Genomic DNA, 19,222 nt, shown 5'->3' on the forward strand with positions numbered 1-19,222 from the left:
TTTAGGCAAAAAAGTCAAATATTCAAAGCTTCCAGCTTCTCAAATGTGAAGATTTGATGCTTTTTGGTGTCACGAGTGATCTGAACGTCATTTTAAGTTGTCAGAAATTATATAAAAGAAATTTGTTATTATTTTACGGCAATTTGAAGAATAACAATTAACTCTTAGAAGCAGTCTTAGTCTTCAATTTTATATGCATTAATTTCTGTTGGTGTAACTTCACCTCCTGTATTGTTGTTGAACTTTTTGCTTTGGCATACAAACCAAAAAATTTCCTGCAATTTTTTTTTAAATAAATAAAATATCTTAAGAGGTTAATCATCTGTTGTAGGTGCTTGAAATAAACCGATTGTGACATCACATCATGTCGCCCACAGAAAAATACACCACTAAGTACCAAACGGGGTTCAGAAGTACAGGAAATACTAGCTGAGGGTGGATTTTTCCTTTTCCATCAATCACCCAGGCTCAGTCCATTGTAACATAATTATCTGTGATTGACAACCAGCTTATTATCCACTGTACCAACATAGTAACCCCCCTCCCACCTGCCACTCCAAGCTGCTACTCAAATAGCTTGCTTCTACTGTTTGATCTAGAGGTGCCCTGCAAGCTTCATATCTGAACAGTGGATGTGCTTGCTTTGATTATTCAGTGATTTCTGTCTAGTCAAAAGAAAGCAGTGGTGACAACATCTCCTTAAAGATAATTATAATCTGTGTTTGAATCTCTAAGTGGTTCATATATTGTATGTTTTTATGTTGCTTTTTGAAATGACTAAAATCTTAAGTGATAGGTTTTTAAAGGTTTAGGCTTAGTGATAGATCTGTTTTCTTAATTCTAAATTGCTTCTCGGAGGCTAATAACACTCAAATATGAACAAATTTTAAGATTTTTTTTTTTTTATTTAATTAGTGCAAAAAATGCAACTTATCACTTAATGGGAGTTTGTCTGCCAGGCTGTTACTTTGCTTGGCACATTAACTAAAAAGAGAGGTTCGCTTCTTGACATTTTCACACTTTTTTTGTACAAATGAAATCAACGAGACACAATGCACGTTAATTAATGAAGTTTTAGAGGTGCTTGGTAGATGGTAAAAAGGTATCAGTGTTTTGACAAACTCCTGTAGAAGCAAGTTCTGCCACTTAGCAGCCATCTTGGTAATGCCACTAGGCATTTATTTGGAAAATTATCTTGAAGTCTTGTATCTAAATACAAAGGAGCTTTGATTTTAATGGTCACGGGGAAATGAAAATAGCACATATAGGAAGGCGGTGAAGCTCATTTTTTGGTGCAGCTGTTGGAGTTCTTGCTTCATCCCACTAGTCATTTTTTAAAGCAGTGCTTTCAGTGTTGCACAACTAATCCAGTTGAGTGTTTCAGTCAGAGCTGGTAAGTGTCTACTTGTGATCACTGTACTTATTTCCAAATGGAATTTTTAACTGTGTTTGAGATATGATTTTTTTTTTAACCTATCCACTTGTCACATTACATAATTTAGCCATGTCTGTGATGTACCTGCACTTTGAGCAAAGAGCCCTGGAAGTCATAAAAACAGGGGCAGCTACACATGAATCATATGAAATTACTGGTATGCGTCAGCTTTTTGGAGCTTTTGACAATCACGATTTGTTTCAGGGTGACTTAAGGCAACTTATATGAGGCCAGTCACAAATATGATGGTGGAAATGTCCAGAAAATCATCAAGACATGTGCCTATCACAGGAAAACAGCTGACAAACTACAACAGTAAGAAATAACTCCTGAGTTGAACCAGCACCTCTGAGGTTATTACCAAAAACACAAAGTTTAATATTTTAGAGCTGCTGACTGACAGGTTTTAATTATTTTTATGTCACCCTTTTACTGTCCCACTGCACAAACGCTCTGCTTTTACCTACACTCTGTGCACACATACTATTCACGTGTGGTGAACCAGATCAATTTCTACACACCTACAGGACTCTTCAAAGCATACAGGATGCCCTGAAATAAGACCCCAGTTAAAAACACTGCGTGATGTTGCTCAAATATCTGCTTGCGTAAGACCTTGTTGTTTACAGTACTGTATGTGCTTTTTCCCTTTTTGCACGTTATGCTTCTGGATTACTGGGATTGTAGCACCACAAACATCGACTTGCAGTCATGTATTTGCTGAGGACTGCCAAGTATCTGTTGCCCACTTGGCAGTTATAGACAAATTATGCTGTAATGAAATCTGTTGTGCTGAAAGGCTACACGGAGCTGCGTCTCTTAAACATCCTGAACGGAGAGAAAATGTGTAGGCCTGAAATTGGGCTTATGCTCGTGCACTGACGTGGACTGCAAACGCAGCCTGTTGAGCCAGGCTCCATGTAGTGAGCACAGTCATTGTTCTGCTGCAAGTAGGCATCGGAGAATGTCATCTCCTGAGGGATCATGTTGGGTATGGAGTCCTGCTCCTTTTCCTCACTCCTGTACCACAAGCAGGAGCAAATAGTCTGGAATTGCAGCACTTCAGTGTAGACACCTTTTAAATCTTTAGCCTTTGTGGCGTCATCTGCTACAGGTGTGGAGGAAGCTGATATTGAGACTGGTAACAGATGAGTCACCTCTCCTCTGGACTTACTGACAGAGAGCAATGCTTTCTCCTTGGCATCCCTGCGCTCATCCTCAGTGTTCATGGTGAGGAAGCGAAGCACCACCAGGTTTAGGAACGCTCCAATCACCGTCAGGCCCGTGAGGATGTAAACAAAGCAGAAAGCCACATATTGAGGGTCATTCTGCAGGGCCTCGTTCTTTTGCAGAGCCACATAGTCTCCAAACCCAATAGTTGTGAGTGTAATGAAGCAGTAGTAGAAGGCATTTAGAAAGCTCCACCCCTCTGAGTGAGAGAACGCCACAGCCCCCACGCACAGGGTGCTCATACAGGAGAAGAAGCCCACCGTCACCATGTTTGCCATGGAGACCTCAGTGTGACGCATTCCCAGGCACTTCTTGGCTTGGTGCAGCAGGTATCTGACAAACGTGTTGATCCGCTCACCCAGACTCTGGAACATGACCAGGGTCAGTGGGATCCCCAGGAGGGCATAGAACATGCAGAACACTTTCCCTGAGTCGGTGCTCGGCGCCGCGTGGCCATAACCTGAGACAGGGAATATTACATATTTTTAGATATCTTTGCCCCTACTCTTTATCTATGGTGAGTCATAGCAAGTAACAGCAATGATCTCACCTAATATAAATATTTAAGAACAGCAGCAGCTTGACTTAAATCCACAGGAAACCAACACACACCCACTGAGGGAAAAAGGGAAAGCCCAGGAAGACAATTCAGCTTCACTTTAATGTAGTGAACTAACATTTATTTGTGTTATAACTCCCACATTGTTGACAGTATAAATATTACAAATGCTGGAAATATATTTAAAAAGGGGATCACAATTTCTTTGTATAACTTGTGCTGAAATGTACAAGAACCAAAGCCATAGACATCTCCATATTTTTTCTTCTTCACATGGCATAATTACATGGTATTTACATTGTATAATAATTGATAATTACACCTGGTGTTGGTTGGTCTTGGCAGAAATGAAATATATTTATTTTTACCCTTTAATCACCCAGGAAAGGTACAATGACATAATTATTTTTGGCAAAGATAGACAGCCATAATAATGATTCCGTGTCCAGGTGTCTCTTTGTATTTTTCATTTATTACAATTACATTTAAGAAAAAAAAAAAAATCAGTTTTCTGATTTATAAGCCAATGAGAGCTGCTCTGAAGATATAGCTCAAAGAATAAAGATCTGCTGCACGAGAAGATGCTTTTTTGAAACCTGTTATCTAACTGGGGGGGGGGAATGAAATTGCATCTGTCCTGGCACTTTTGGGATGACACCTAAACATAAGCAAAACTTCATTTTGTTGAAGAATATTAAAGTAACATCAGCGTGGATGGACATAGCAAATGCACAATGTGTAGTGTGTGTGTGTGTGTGTGTGTGTGTGTGTGTGTGTATATCAAGCTTTTTATTCAAATTATCACCCTGTCATTTAAAATACAGACTGGCACAGAGCTATACAAGTGAAAGTTAAACATTTTTGGTTTGTTTGTTTTTGTGTGTGTGTGGTGGTGGTGGTGGTGGTGGTGGTGGTGGGGGGGGGGGGGGGGGGCTCTTAGGAAACAGAACTTGCAACTCAAAAATGTTTTAAAGGATATGCTTTGTCTAGGTGGTTAGAAGAAGCCCCTGGGATTGTAGGAAGAAATAGGTGTTTTTTTAATCCGTTATTTTAAAGAAGAGACACAAACTAATGCAAAGGGGACCGTGACTCCAGTACCACTAAAAATCCTGCCTCCGGTCCTGCGCTCAACATCTCTCAATGAATTGCAATAATACATTCAGTTGACATGTTGATTAAATACGTGTTGCTCACCTATTGTCGTAATCACAGTGATGGCGAAGTAAAAGGACCCAGCGAATTTCCACTGGACCCCTGCTTTGTGAGGATTGAGCTGTAAAACGACGTGCTCGAGCTCTGCGAAGTTCTCTTTGGTCAAGTTATATTTGCGCATGAGTTCGTACTTTCTGGCGTCGAGCTTCCTTTTGTGACTTTTCTCCTGCTTCGACTCCAAGGTCTCGAAGACGGCCGCTCCGACCACCAAGTAGGTGAGGATGCTCATGATGAGGGCGAGAGTCCGGGCGTTTTGTCTCTTCATGATAATAAAGAGAGGGGGAAAAATAGAGCGCAGGTGGGAGCTGAGGCTCTCTGCCACCTTCTCCTGACGGACTCCGGATCCAACAGAGGGGGGACTTTGGAGACGGAGCTGTTCTCTCAGCACCACCCCCACATCACAGTTGGGTTGCTACTGTATTTGGACTATTTGTCACCGACTTATATATAGATTGCACAGGAAAGGAACACAGGGCAATCCCACAGACTGTCAGAGGCGGCTTCTTGGAGTAGCAGCTCAAAGCAAGCGCTCATCTTTAAGGAGTTTTTGCAATAAATATACAAACGCACGTCCAGCCTCCGTCTCTGGGGCCAAGATGAACACGTTGGTCCAGCTTCCAAGAAGAGCGCCAGAACGCGGACCCAAAAAAAAAAAAAAAAAGAAGAAAAAAAACAACTTGATTTCCATGTGATCGTTCACGTAAATATTTACCTAGTGGCTATTTAAACAGACCGACTCTTCTGGTTCCAAGTTGTCTAGCAACCTGATGATAACCATTTTGTGCAAATATTTAAAAGACGCGCATCCTCTTCCCGGTGAGCTGCAGGATTCTTCAGCTCAATTGCAACTACAAGAAAAGAATCATTTAGACTAGGAAAAAAAACAAAAAAAAAACAGGTTTTTCAGAAAATCTGTGAGCTTTAATTAGCAAAAAATGTGGAATTACTATTTGAGTGTTTCGCCCTCCCATCTTACTATAATGGGCACTTTCAGCTGCGGATGTTTTGACCTGTCACCGCAGGGAGCCGCATGATGTCTGAATTTAGTGTTCGCATGCATCATAGGGAGTCAAAGTGGAAAGCAGGCATCGCTCAAGCTTTTCTTCTGTGAGAAAAATGAAAAACATCTATTGCACTCACATCAGCTTTTTTCCCCTTTAAATGGTGAAAGTTACACAAAAGACAAAAATATTTGCATTAATGCAGCAATGAAATACAATTTTATTCTTTCCTTGCACAGATATTAATGGAATAGAATCATGCCAATTATGAAAATTTGTGTTTTGTTTTTTTTACAAACTTTAATGTTTAATGCCTGCAAGAGATGCCAGAGCCTCATAAAAAGCCTTTACTGCCTTTATTTTCTATCATGCATGAATATATGAAACTGCACAAGGGGACGTTTAGTTAATTCTGAGTTTGAGGTCTTATCCACTGATTTTATACATGGATTTCATTTTAATGTTCCTTTGTGTTTAAAAAAAGTAATCCCCGTAGGTAATTTATGAAAATCATAAAAAATAATACATTTGAAACAGGAGAGATTATACTGTATAAGTATATTAATGAAATGAGCTGCACTATTATTTACACACATAAAATACAGGAGTATGAGGCAGGGGAGTTAAAAGAACTAATGCTCAACAGAAATATTGTCTTAGTTTTATTTTTATTACAAACTGAGATTCAGTATGCATGAAGGCATTACACTGAGCTTCTTGGAACAAAAGTTGCAACTTTTCTGCACTTTGCTGACATTTTGTAGCCAAAACTATCGAACAAATAAAATAAAAAGGTCTTTTTAACGTCAGGCATTCATTTAAATAAATCAAAATTTAGCCACTTCAGTTTGTTATCGTTACAAACCTGCAAAGGTAAATTGCAATAACTCTGTCGTACTAGCTTTGTTCATACAGTATATCTGGTCTCCAGAGTGATGCACATCAACATTACATTTTAATGGGGCCAAACAGCACACTGGAAACATTTGAGTGGTACACAAAACAGAATAAAGCAAAATGACCCACAGTGCCAGTTTCAGCCAGTAAAGTAAAATGGAGAAATTATTACACAGATCAGCTCTGCACCTTTTCCAGGTCTTTGGGATCACATGTGGCTTCAGTTATATTAAAATGCTGAACAAGGCCTTCATGAGGTATTTGGGAGAGAGCTTCAGGTCTCTGGGATTTCTACAAGGCCTCAAACTCATCAATCCTCTGCTTGGTGTTGCCCATACGGATCTGACGGAGGGTCTTGTACTTGTCACGGCCAGCGCGGACGTTCTCGGCATGGAGCCAATCGTTCTGGGTCTTTTTGTCATCATCTCGGGATTTTTCCAGCTCTGAGCTCAGGGCCTGTGGGGGAGTCAGGTTCAGTTATTAAACTAGAAAGAATGCACTTTATCTGTTTATCAAAGAACCTCAACAAGCAAGTACTGCGACTCAGCAGCCATCTTGGCAACACCTCCATGCAGTTATTTGTGCAGTTATTTTAAAGCTCCATCCAAAAAAAAAAAAAAAAAAATGGGGAGAAAGTGATATCTCTAAATGAATCATCTTCTTTGGGCTGCTCCCTTTTGGGTTTGCCACAACAGATTATCTGCTATCCCTTGCATCCTCCTTTGTCATATTCAACATCCTTTGTCCAGTATCTACACTGTCCCTCCTCTGAACATGTCCAAACCATACTCTCTAACTTTGTCTGCAAACTGCTCAACCTGAACTGTCCCTCTGATCTACTCATTTCTAATCCTGTAATCCTGGTCACTCCGAATGAAAACTTTAACATCTTCAGCTCTGCCACCTCCAGCTTGGCCTTTTTGTCAGTGCCAACGTCTCCAAACCATACATCATAGCAGGTCTCACTGCCAGCTTGTAAACCTTCACAAATCAAAAAGGTGCCCAGAAGTATTTTAACATGGCAAAAGTACTAAACTTTGATGCAGACTCCAGCTGATCTGAGATGTATTCTTAGTCCCTGAACTCACCTGAAGCTGCTTCTGCAGGCGCTCATTCTTCTCGGCCTCGGTGATTCGCTCCTCCTCCTTGCGGTCATTGTCGATGCCTTGTGTCTGCAGCTCGGCACTGTAGGTGCTGTTTTCTTCACTGTGCTCATGGTCACTCTCGCTGTCTGAGGAGGAGGAGGAGGAGGAGGAAGCACGCACAGCAACAGAGGCTGAGTTATCGGAAAGCATCACACTTTGCAGCTCCTCCTTCGTCCTCAGCAGACTCTCCTCCACTTCGATAGCCTTTAAAGAAGGGGAGTGTGTGTTAGATTTGCTGATTGTTTACATCATTGAACATTTGATTAAAATGTAAATGTGGGATTTGTAGGTGTTTTATCAGGATCAATTTGTGCAAGGACCAAACCAAGCTTTCTCACTTCTTATTTGTTGAAAACCTGGATGTGTCTGTGAACTTTCCACCACCACTAGACCTAATACTGCTTGATTTACAGTTTAAAAAAAAAAATTATTTATATATATATATATAATATATATAAATATGAAAAAAATGAAAGGGTTCTAGTATGTTTGTAGCAGATTCCATGTGATGTTTTTGAGGAAAATATTTATGTCACAAGTGAAAATATGCAATATGAATTGCAGTGCAAAAGATTCAGATTATGGATGACTAATAAAGATATATAATTTTCTTTCTTTACAACAGTAAATTTAGACTTAGATTTTAGATTTTTACATTTGGAAAGATCAAAACTGTTCTTGGCTAGTTTTGTCCATTTAAACAGTTGATATTTTGTTATTTTGTGTAAGACTTGTGAAGTTCCAAGAATTTGCAAATCATTGCATTCTGTCTTTACATTCTTTTTTTCAAAGGATCTATTGCCACCCTGTTTTGGAAACAGGATGGTAATAGACTACTGTACTGTGACATTTTTCAGGTTTCCCTGTGACTTGTGCATCATTTACTTGTATGCTGGAAACCCACCTTGGTATGCCATGTCTCAGCCTCTTCCTCCTTGGCTCTCTTGGCCTCCTCCAGTGCAGAAATCTTGGCGCTGTATTCGGCCAGCTCTGCAGCCTGAAGGAGGAAGCAAAACATTGTGACGTGTCATCTTAAAACCCTATGCTTACCTTCATTAAAAATATTTTTAGATCTTATATCATAAAATATGACTGTATTAGTTGAGTTGTGTGATCAAATTTTTGACAAGTTTTACAACAAATTTTAGAGAATTTCCTCAACCCGACCCCCCCACACATACTGAAGACCGTGTTACTTTAATCTGCCATTAGAACAGCAGATAAGCTTTATCAGGACTTTTTCCCTCATGTGCTCCACACTCACCAGCTGCTCCTGGCTCTTTAACTGGTCCTCAGCTTGCCTGGCCAGCTCCTCCTTGGCTATTATAGCCTCCATCCTCTCAGCCTCCAGCCGGGCCGCCTCCTCCTCCACCCTCCTCCTCTCCTCCTCCAGCCTCATGGCCCGGTCCAGCTGCTCCTGAAGCTCTGCGTGACAAAGTCAGCACATGGGGAAATCTATAAAGCACTGTACACTTTTATAATAATGCAGGATAAGAAACTCACAACTCAGATTTTTGATAAATTTTGCCACTTTTTTTTTTTTTTTTTTAAATCTACAACATAAACATAAACAATAATAAACATTGAACAGTAAATACAAACTTCAGAAACTCTAACAAAGGTTTCCAAACATCTTCAAATTCTGCTGCTTTCCCTCTGATTACATAAGTCAGTTTCTCCAGTGTAATGTAAGCAACCATCTCCTTCAACCAGTCCAGACTCTGTGCCTCTATGGTGCTCTCTTCACAACCTTGATGTTTTAATAAGAGAGCAAGGCTGTGAAGAACATAGAAATATGAACCTTCTTTTTTTCAATTTTCAAGATTGGGGTTTTTTTTTTTTTTTTATCTGTATATAGTTAAAGAAATGCCTTTTTTGAAGATCATAGGTTTGACAAAATTCGCCAAACATAATGCCATTCAAATAAAGGTTTCCTATCCTCCTCACACGTTTGTCAAACCATGTTGTGAAAACAGCATCTGCCCTTCTTACTCTGAAATATGTATTTGATAAGATTATAGAAATTTTGTTAAGATATTCATTTTTACCATATTTATACCACCAATCATTGATATAGACGTGGCCCTCCTTTTTCTTAGTTTTTTTTTTCTTTTTTAATTTGGATAATTATTAAGAGCCATTAATAGTTAAACTATGCAGATTTCACATGAAAAGCCAAAAAAGTAAAGTAAACAAGAAGGAAATGTTTACTTTAATCACCTGGGACACTTTAAGACACCTTTTTGTCACTCTTGCTCACACGTAATATTTTCTGTCAAACAAATAAACAGCAGAGGGCAGTAAAAACGTGTTTTAAATAGTTAAGCGTAAACCCTCAATCAGAACCCAAGAAAATGGATGGATGGATGGATGGAGTTAAGTCTGAAATCTGTAACCCCACAAAAAAAGCCTTTAATCTTCTATGGGTGATAACAGATGATTAATGATAGTTTTAGGGAAATCAGGGGAAGAATTTTTATAGCACTGTACAGTGGATAAGTTCTGCAGCGACGCAGCTTGCGTGTCAGATTTTCTGTCTCACCCCTCTCTGCTCTCTTTGTTGTCTCTTCAAATTGGTGGAGCCTCGCCATCAGGTTCTGCTTTTCTCTCTCCATCTCCTCCTTCTCCCTCTCGATGGCCGCCCTCCTCTTCTTCTCGTTCTCCAGCTGATCCCTGCATAACACGCAAAAGCTTGATTACACACCTTTATCACCTTTATCACAGCCCACATTTCAAATCCCAATTCTAAGTTTGTCTAGATCATTTTAATTGGGCACTTAGCTTCACCCACCTCTCCATCTTCTTTTGCAGCCTCTCCTGTCTGGCCTGAGCCTTCATCTGCTGAACCTCGATGGTGTCGGGCTTGCGGCGCCGCATGTACAGCTCATGGTTGCTCATGCAGAGTTGCAGGATGCCCTTGTTGACTCGCAGGCGTGGAGCATAGAATATAAAGTCCTTTAAAAGACAAAAGAATAGGGGGGGTAAGGGTGTAGACTTCATTTAAAATCTCTCAATCTAGCAAAATTTATTTGATAACTGCTGCAGTTTCTGAAATGTGGGGAGTCGCGGTACAAAGATTATTAGACTCATCAAACACCTACTTGGGCTTTCTTGTCTATGGGCTTGATGGTGAATTTCTTATCATTGAAAGAAATGTTTCTAATTTCACTCCAGGGAAAGCCGATCTTTGGAGTGAGCCTGGAAAATGGGAAAAAAGAAACCTTGTAAACAGAATGGTAGGAGCTTTAGGTTTGTTTGCATAAAAGGTTTACAGCGGGACAGGATGACACATGTGGTATCAGAGGAAGAGGCCAGTGAGGGCTTGTAGGTTCATATTGTAGGACTATCAAAAGAATTAGGTCAATGACCTCTTCAAAGCAACATCGACATGGTCAACTATGTTATTTAAAACCAAACTGACTGAAAGGAAAGGTGAAACACGTGGACCACTGAGGTGTTTGACCACTCGTGCATTGCCCTCCTGTCTACAACTGTGTGTTATCAGGTCAGTGCACAGAACAATGTTACAGTGAACCGAAACAGGGAACAAACAACATAAATGCAGATTTACTAATATAAACGCTGATTTACTTGTCGTTCTTCTCATAGATGTTGAGCCCCAGAGCGTCGACTCCCAGGAGCAGGTCTGTGCCCTTCTTGTTCTTGATCTCAAAGTAATTGATGCCGTACATCTCGAGATCCTGGGCGATCTTCAGGTATTCAATAATGGCCTCCTCCCTGATCAGATTAGATAAAGAAATCAATTATTTCATGCTCAACAGACTAATTTGTCTTTTACTGTAATATTTGGGTTTAAACTGTGGCAAAACCATTTATTTGAAAGGTCATCAAAACAGAACCACATAAAGTCAGCAAGCCTGCAGCTAATGATCCGCGTCCCTTCTTAACCACTTAGAGTGAAAAAAAAGTGACCATTTCCTAAACGCCTCTCCAGTTTAATATAACATGAGCTAAAGAAAAGGAATCATTACACTGGAGAAGTTGAAGCCTTTTGTGACATCAAAAAGACAGCAATCAGTTATAAAATAGTTGCTGCTGAATTTCTGTATAATTCATAAAAGCTGAAATCCATTATGCTGAGTTACACTGCAGTATCTATAAATGTGGAGTGATCATGAGTCAGAACATGTACTTCAGGCTCTACTGAACTTTATTGCTTGCAAAAGTTCATTCATTCTAAAACTCTGAGATGCTGTGAGACTAAGACTGCTGTTCATTCGTTGGAGGAGATTTACGCCACTCAGTCTTCACTCACTTCAGCATTGATCCGTGCTCCTCATGCCAAACCTGGATTCTCTCTTCCCACTGCTCCCTTGACAGCTTGTGTTGGTCCAGCACTCTGAGGGGAGCAACAAGCTATCAGTATGTAAACAGTCTGTGTATACATACAGGGTTAAATCATACGCATGATGTATTGTTGTGTCCTTCTAGACGATCCTTTGTTTGGAGCTGAAAGGGTGTTATAACAAAGGGGTTAAGAGTTTGGTTATTCAGGGAGCTATTTGCTTGGATGATGATGATGCTGAAATTTGTTTTCCAGGTTATGCAAAGGAAAGCAGGCCATTTATACAAAAATATAGTTTGTGATGCAGCCATTCTGTCACTTTATCAGTGCAAAGCTGATGGAAAACGCAACCATTCGCATTTAGCCCTGATGTTTTTTAAGTGTGCTGAGCCAGGTAAAGAGAAGGAGCTGCTTCATCCATGTGGTTACATGTGTGGAACAAAAGGTTTTGGTACTTACTATCAAAGCAGCTGATGTCTGTTAGTTATATAAGAGAATAGCACATGTGGTAATCAAACTGTGAAAGCCAAATGAAGTTGTGGTGTTGCAGAGATTTTTCTGTTTACAGGTTGAAACATCATAACTCCCAAATTGTAAAAATTCACAAAACTGCCGTTGCAAGGACCAGTGAAGTTGTACTGAGTTGCAGTGACCTGCCTGCCTGGTGATCTCTGGGCAGCTCCCACAGATCCACTCGCACTCACCTCTTGGGCAGAAGACGCTCAGAGGCCAGGTAACGTAGTTGGTGCACTGACTTGTTGTACTCTCCATACTTTGCCTGAATGGCGTAAGAGGCCAGCAGCACAGCGGTCTCTGGAGGGCAGTAGATGTCCTCTCCCAGAATCTCCTCCTTCACCTGCAGGAAGAAGAGCCTCCTGGTGATGTCCTGAATCAGCTCTTCGGCTGCATCCTCAGGATAAAACTTGACCCTCAGCTTGAACTGCAGGGGAGTCTCTTTCTTCACTTCCTGAGCCATCACCTTGGCAGATAATAATTAAATATGATTAAAGTACCTACAGCAGAGTAGCAAAGGCAGTGGAATAGATAAATTAGTGTGTAGGCACTCTAAGTTCAAGGTAACAGGAAATTACAAAAAGCAGCATAACAATGACTAGCATGAATAAAATAATCAATAAAAACTTTTGCAAACAACATAGAATTCACTTATTTAAACTCCTGATTTAACAATCAAATGCTCGTCTGCACAAAATACAGAAAGAACACAATAAAATAAGACACAAATTTGATTTAGAATGAATACAAATAATACAGTACATTTAACATTAAAAATAAAAATTAAAAAAACCCAAAAAGTTAGATGTAGAAGAACAGAGTTGTAGCAGGAGTCCAGGCTTTTACATTGTACAGAAAGCAAATCTATCTTTGATGGATCATCATCAGCTGTTCTAAAAGCGGCATTAAACAGAATTTAATATCACTGCAAATCCTCACCTTCTTTTCTGAGTTCAGCCATGTCATGAATCCTCTGGTATCAACAAACTGCAGTCCAAAGTACCAAATCTCACGCAGGCCGATGGTCCTGGCGACCTTCAGAGTGGAGACATGATAACAAAATTCTGCACATCTTCTCAACTCCTTCATTTCTTAATCAAAACCTCTTCGCTGACACTTGCAATAATCTTTCTCTGAAGAATAAAACCTTTGGGTAAGATCATGCAAATTTGGGAGTACATTAAGCTGGCGTTTAGCATTAACTTTTACCAGGCTGACTTAACTAGATTTGTGTGGCAGCTGTAGTTATTAGATACTTTGCTGATGAAGAGTTTGTGCTACAAATATATTATCAGCTCATGAAGGACATGCTGCTATGGATTAAAATACCCACTGGATTATGATGTAGTTACATTAGTAGCAGTTAAGGCCATTTATCTGCAAAACAAATACTTGAGCAAGTGTATGAGAGCATTTCTCTATTGAAGTAAAGGACTTTTAAAGGCCTATATTTACACTGTTGCACTGCTGCTGTTTGGCCTTAATCCATCACTTTGACATTTTTTTTTTTTTTTTTTTTAAATACATGAACAGAACTACTCAAAAGAAGACATTTTTAAACAAAGAAACAGAAACTTTTCCATCTACATAAAATCATCTCTGATCCATAAAACTATAACAGGATGTGCTTTGTAAAGTGTACCAGACAGACCTGGTCAAAGAGCTGCTTCCCTGTTGTGTTGGGGTGGAAGGAGAACTCCAGCTCCGCGTCCATTGTGGTGACGCGAACATTGACCTGCAGGATAAAGGTAGTTTAGTCACATGATGACAGAGATTTCTGTTTGGATACACATGAATCCTATTTGCAAACAATCCATTTCCTTTTCTCAGAGAATCTGTAACCAGGGAGAAATACTTCAGTTTCATCTTATGATTAGTTTGTAGTGATTAGATCTCTTTCTGAAAAGACAATATTGCAGTCATTTTGTGTGAAGGAGCTGTGAAGTGGATTATTCATAAACCATAATTGCTCACTATCTCATTAGACTTTGAACTACTCTTGCGAAGTTTCACAAGGTTGCACATACGCAGATTATAATTCTCGCCAAGTTGACTTAACCATTGTTAGTCAAGATCAGCCTGTTGTACAACAGCAACAATTTAAATAGAAAAGAAATGGCACTTTAAAGTGTTTGTAGAACAGATTTCCCAAAGAAGGTTGTTCTCAGTAATAACACAGCCCTGACCACGGGCCGGGTTGGGCTTGTAGCAGTTACATAATTGTTTTATGAAGTTATATTAGAGCACACCCCAGGATGTCGTAAAGATAATCCCACTGAAACTTGAGCAGTGAATAGTGGAACATCCATTTGTGAAACCTCTGACATGTTACTCAACTGTTTCCACCTTCAGTGATGGCATACATAAGATAATTTCACTAGTCCTTGACATCCTGCAGGTGCATTCGTCACGCTGCCTTCCACAGCTTTAATCGTCTAATCATTGACTGTGGACATCACTACTGAATCACTAATCCATTACAATCAGTCACTAGATTATGACATTAAACTCTGTAGGATTATCTTCATTTGTTTATACTTGGATTGTGCTTTTTGGTACCTCCTCTGTTTAGCTGTTTAAAAATCATTTTCCATAACGCAAACAACACCTGCTACCACTACTCATACATTTATTTGATTTCTAGTTAGTTTAAGGTCAGACAAATGGGTGCAGACGTCAGCACGACCTCCTAAGAGAGGCTTTCTCCTTGAAGAGTCAATATAAGCACAGAGTTGCTTTCATAATGCACAGGCCAGCCTTTCTTATCAGTTTTCCAGCAGACTGATGCTGAACTCTTAAGTAACTGAGGACATTTAGAACATAACAGTTTTCTTTGTTTAAGATAGAGGAATGATTACTGCAGGGTGTCTTAGAAAATCCAAAGGAGCGGAGAAAAGCAGTTAAAGTGTGTAGTCATCAGCTCATTTTTCAGCATTTAGAAATCATTCCAGTGCCACTAAAGGGAATTAATATGATTATGATGCATTATGCATGCCCAGTCAAACAACAGACAGGCTGGATGTAGATATGAAGTAGCATTTTTTTCTGTCAGGAATGTCAAACCCAGCATGGGTCAAACTCTGCACTTAGTTAATGAGTAAATACCAAGAAGGATCTTGGACTCTTGGAAACAAGATGCCTGGTCAGATTTCTTTTTTGTTAAAAACATTTAATAAAACTATCTGTATTTATGTGAATGCCTCTTAAATTTGCTTAATGCTCGGTGTCTTTTTTCTCGCACATTCTCAGCAAAAAAATAATACGACAAACCACATAAATTGAGTTATAAACCCACTGCTGTCATTTTCTGACTACGGAACAGGAAGAAACACTTCAGTGACACAGAATCCTTTAAATCATGGGAGTCCTACCGTTTTGGGCATCCTGGCTGTGGTTGGTGGATGATTAGAACCAAGTGGTTTCCAGATTGTCAGAGGTTGCAGTGACAGTCTCCCAGCTGAACCTGCACCTGATAAAGAACACTGCACCGCTCTTGCTTGCGAACTCCTGGGCAGGGCTTGTGCCCTTTGAACTTGGCAGCAGATTACGCAGACTAACGTGGGAGTTACTATCACAAAACTGACAGATTTACCTCCAGTGTGGCTGCTGGCAGGACAAGACACGTAGATCCACCCAAAGACAATCATCTGCCTCAGCACCTTAAGTGCTGTGACCTTTGATCAGAGCAAGCGAGGCTATAAGGGGCCGGACGTACTATTTATGCCTGTTTGGAGGTGACAGGAGTGAGGGCTGCCATAAAGAGACTGTATCAAGGTAACAGAGTTTTCTGTGGTAAAACACAAATGAGGCCAAGAAAAGATTAGAAACATTTGAGATTTTAATGATAATTGGACATAATCAAAAGTCAGGTCAAATACATGTGGACCAATCTTGGACTTGTACACAATCACAAAGTTGCAGATTTACCATTTCTCAAACATAAATATTCCACTACATTCATTTCATACTAATTTCATACTAAAACACAGAGTTAAAACAATGAATCGATTAGCGAGAAAAATAATCAGCTACGGTACCGCTGTTCTCAAAAGGCTCAGGTATTTTGTTAACTTTTCAAACCTTCAAAAAATATCTCTAAATTGCCAAATTTCTTGGGTGTTTTTAAAGACTAAATGATTAACAGCATACTAATATTTGATTTATGTGACTCTCATATAGCTTTCTGCAAATCAGATTAAAATCTGTTTGTGGGTTTTTAAATGTTATTTGTTACCATGTGCTCTGATAAATGTAAAACACTAATACAGCTACATTATATAAAGGCTGAAGTTTAAAAAGAAGAAGAAAAAGTGTTCAGTCTGTTGTTTGAGCACCTAATGTCCAGAGTGTGAGATTAGATGGCCAAGAGCACTGAGAATGAACATGTGAGTGGAGCAGGAGGCATTCTGTGTCTGATTAAACTTCTTCAAATGCGTCTCCAGGAGATCTTTAATAATCTGCTCCAAAGTCCCTGATGTTTATCACAATCAGATGATACAACAGGTATCGAAGTAGTTGGTGCACAGTAAAGCTGTCACAGCTATTAAAGCACTGTTCAGACCTTCAAGTTCAAGTCAACATGCATTAAACTTTTTAATCGCAGTTCTTGTCAAGTAAAGAGAAACCAGGAATCTCATCTGTAACCACGCACACAAAATGACATTAAAACTCATCTTTGGTTTGAAAATGAGGCTGGTCCTCTGGTTTGAAGTCTTTGTTGGGACTTCCGTCCTCATTGAAAATACGGGACGCTGTGTAACCCACAATGGGATACTTGGCTTTGTATGTGCCTTCAAATATACTATCCAGAGACTTCAGCTGCTCTTCAGTGAGGCCCGTCTGTGGATGTGAAGGTAGGAAAGCAACATTAATCAGTGTTTTTTATTATTATTAATAATAATAATACATTGATTGAACTGAATGTGCCATTCTCACCAATAAATCATAATCATGACCTAAAAAATACATCTTAAGCTCACAGTGTCTGATTTCAGGTCTGCGGGATCCAGGGACATCTTGGCCACGGCTCGAGTGGAGTCCTTACCAACCAGGGCATTATATGGAGCATCTTTTCCATAAAACTCTGAAATAAGTGAAAAAAAATAAAATGCACATTATGCACTGAATGCAAAAGCTAATAAAAAAAAAGGTACAGGCCTGGCCTGAGTTAGATTAGTTTGTAGACAGGCTGGAAAGATTTCTTGTGCGCCAAATCACTTTAATTTGAACTGACTTTAATGACTGGTTTGAATTCAGGTGTTGGATTTTATTTTTTACCTTTTCCCTTGGTGACATCAAACACAACTCCTTTTACTGCCATGTAAATTGGCTGGCCCTCCTAAAATAGGAACAAATGACAAATATAATTGACTCTTTACCACAAATGCACGCACAAGCACAGACACACAAGCTCATCTTCAAGAACACACTCCGGGATTTTAGTTCTCCAACGGAGTTTACCTCGCCGCCGTCGTATCTCTTCAGCTCCTCCTCGGTGAATAAACGGACAGGTTTTGTAGCTGTTTTGTGCTTTACTTTAGCATCTTCCGCTAAAGCCACAGAAAGGATAAAAAATAAGACACAAAACCGCGCTGTTGCCATGGCGAGGTCGTTGTTTAGACCAGAAGTTTTCCGGCGGAAACTTCTTCATCCACTTCCCCTTCAACGCGCAGGTACTCTGGTGGTGATGCATTTGTTAACCTCGGAAATTTTATTGATAGCGCTCGTGCAGCAGTTTAAACCTTCTGCTCGCTGCTGTGTTTACATTTCAGAAGAGGAAATGCCTGTGTTGTTATGAACAACTGGATTTCACGAAAAACTATCAATGAATTCCTTTAATACTGTGAAAATGTGATTTTTGTACATTTATTTGTCATTTGCATAGATTTTACTCATATGTGAGTGGCATAAATTTAAAAAAATTACAAACAGCTTGTGAAAAGCATAACAAAAGTAACACTGTAGTCCAATAAACTGTCCATTAAACTGTGAAGACCATGTGATGTGACTGAAAGCTTCAGGGGGAAAAAAAAAACTGTACCAGTTTTGTTAAACTTTTTTTCTAGGTCACGAATAAACTTGTAGGATTGGTTTGGCATTTCAGTAAATAAGTGTTTTCTAAATCCAAACTATTTTAAACTTCACCATTCTACGAAGATGTGTTTCTCATTCACACATGCCCCAGTTACAGAGCTGTCAGGCATGTCACTGAGGATAACTCAGGGCTCTGTCTGTTAACTCTATGATTAAGATACAATCTGCTCCACCACCTGAGCTGATGAGACCATACCACCACCTGATGAAACATACCTGCTTGGACAGATTATAAGGCTTTGGGTCCCCTACACCCTCTACACAAACTGAAATTTGCTGCATTGTTGCAGTCAGTCTCTTTGTACTCATTTTGAAGGTCTTGGTGTGCTTGTTTTGCACGTCCTTGAGATGATTTAGATGTTTTTCTGCTTATTTCATACCCTTTTGTAATCATTTTCTCTCTCATTTTTTTCTTTGTCATCCTTTTGTACATGCATTTTGCATTATTTTGTCTCTGTATTGTAACTTTACGTGGTTGTTTTATTGTTGTCCCTTTGAGATCATTTTATTGTCTTTGTAGTCATTTTGTGTATTTTTGAAGTAGTTTATTGCTGCCATAGTTTTTACCTCTTCATAATTACATGGTGTCTTTTTGGAGTTGCTTGGTGACTTTGGATTTTTTCCACATCAATATTTTCCACATATCCAAAATAGATTCAGTGGGCTAAGCAGGGTATTCCAGGCCTTCTTTCTCCCCAGCAACATTTTCCAGCTACTCCTGGGGATCCTGGTGTTCCCAGGCCATATGAGATACCATGTTGCCAAAAGTAATCACTCACCCATCTAAATCATTGAATTCAGGTGTTCCAATCACTTCCATGGCCACAGATA

At 39.6% G+C, this 19,222-nt stretch overlaps 3 protein-coding genes across 4 annotated transcripts; all 3 read right to left on the reverse strand.

The window, feature by feature from the left end:
* Window positions 1-956: 956 nt before the first annotated feature.
* Window positions 957-5,143, reverse strand: kcnk3b (potassium channel, subfamily K, member 3b). 2 transcript variants are annotated; one of them, XM_030719061.1, is made up of 3 exons: window positions 4,419-5,143; window positions 2,281-3,125; window positions 957-1,691 (listed from the first exon to the last, which is right to left on the reverse strand). In XM_030719061.1, exons 1-3 carry the CDS (start codon window positions 4,699-4,701, stop codon window positions 1,656-1,658), a joined length of 1,164 nt encoding a protein of 387 aa, XP_030574921.1. In that variant the 5' UTR covers window positions 4,702-5,143; the 3' UTR covers window positions 957-1,655. The 2 variants fall into 2 exon arrangements, with proteins under 2 accessions (XP_030574921.1, XP_030574920.1); XM_030719060.1 differs by lacking the exon at window positions 957-1,691 and having other exon boundaries at window positions 1,719-3,125.
* Window positions 5,144-6,125: 982 nt separating this feature from the next.
* LOC115772290 (ezrin) lies at window positions 6,126-15,957 on the reverse strand. The gene is given in 15 exon segments (XM_075074344.1): window positions 6,126-6,790; window positions 7,423-7,571; window positions 7,574-7,616; window positions 7,618-7,683; window positions 8,384-8,476; window positions 8,744-8,904; window positions 10,022-10,152; window positions 10,271-10,434; window positions 10,581-10,677; window positions 11,071-11,217; window positions 11,756-11,839; window positions 12,490-12,764; window positions 13,238-13,333; window positions 13,950-14,033; window positions 15,670-15,957. Coding segments are annotated over 15 exon segments (2,031 nt in total). The 5' UTR covers window positions 15,946-15,957; the 3' UTR covers window positions 6,126-6,625.
* A 198-nt stretch (window positions 15,958-16,155) lies between these two features.
* nenf (neudesin neurotrophic factor) lies at window positions 16,156-17,964 on the reverse strand. Its single transcript, XM_030719153.1, has 4 exons — window positions 17,759-17,964; window positions 17,576-17,636; window positions 17,278-17,381; window positions 16,156-17,137 (listed from the first exon to the last, which is right to left on the reverse strand). The coding sequence occupies exons 1-4, from the start codon at window positions 17,897-17,899 to the stop codon at window positions 16,961-16,963; spliced, it is 483 nt and encodes a 160-aa protein (XP_030575013.1). The 5' UTR covers window positions 17,900-17,964; the 3' UTR covers window positions 16,156-16,960.
* Between the last annotated feature and the right edge of the window lie 1,258 nt (window positions 17,965-19,222).

This window comes from Archocentrus centrarchus, chromosome 22 (genome assembly GCF_007364275.1).
Source record: "Archocentrus centrarchus isolate MPI-CPG fArcCen1 chromosome 22, fArcCen1, whole genome shotgun sequence".
In the NCBI taxonomy this organism is placed as follows: domain Eukaryota; kingdom Metazoa; phylum Chordata; class Actinopteri; order Cichliformes; family Cichlidae; genus Archocentrus; species Archocentrus centrarchus.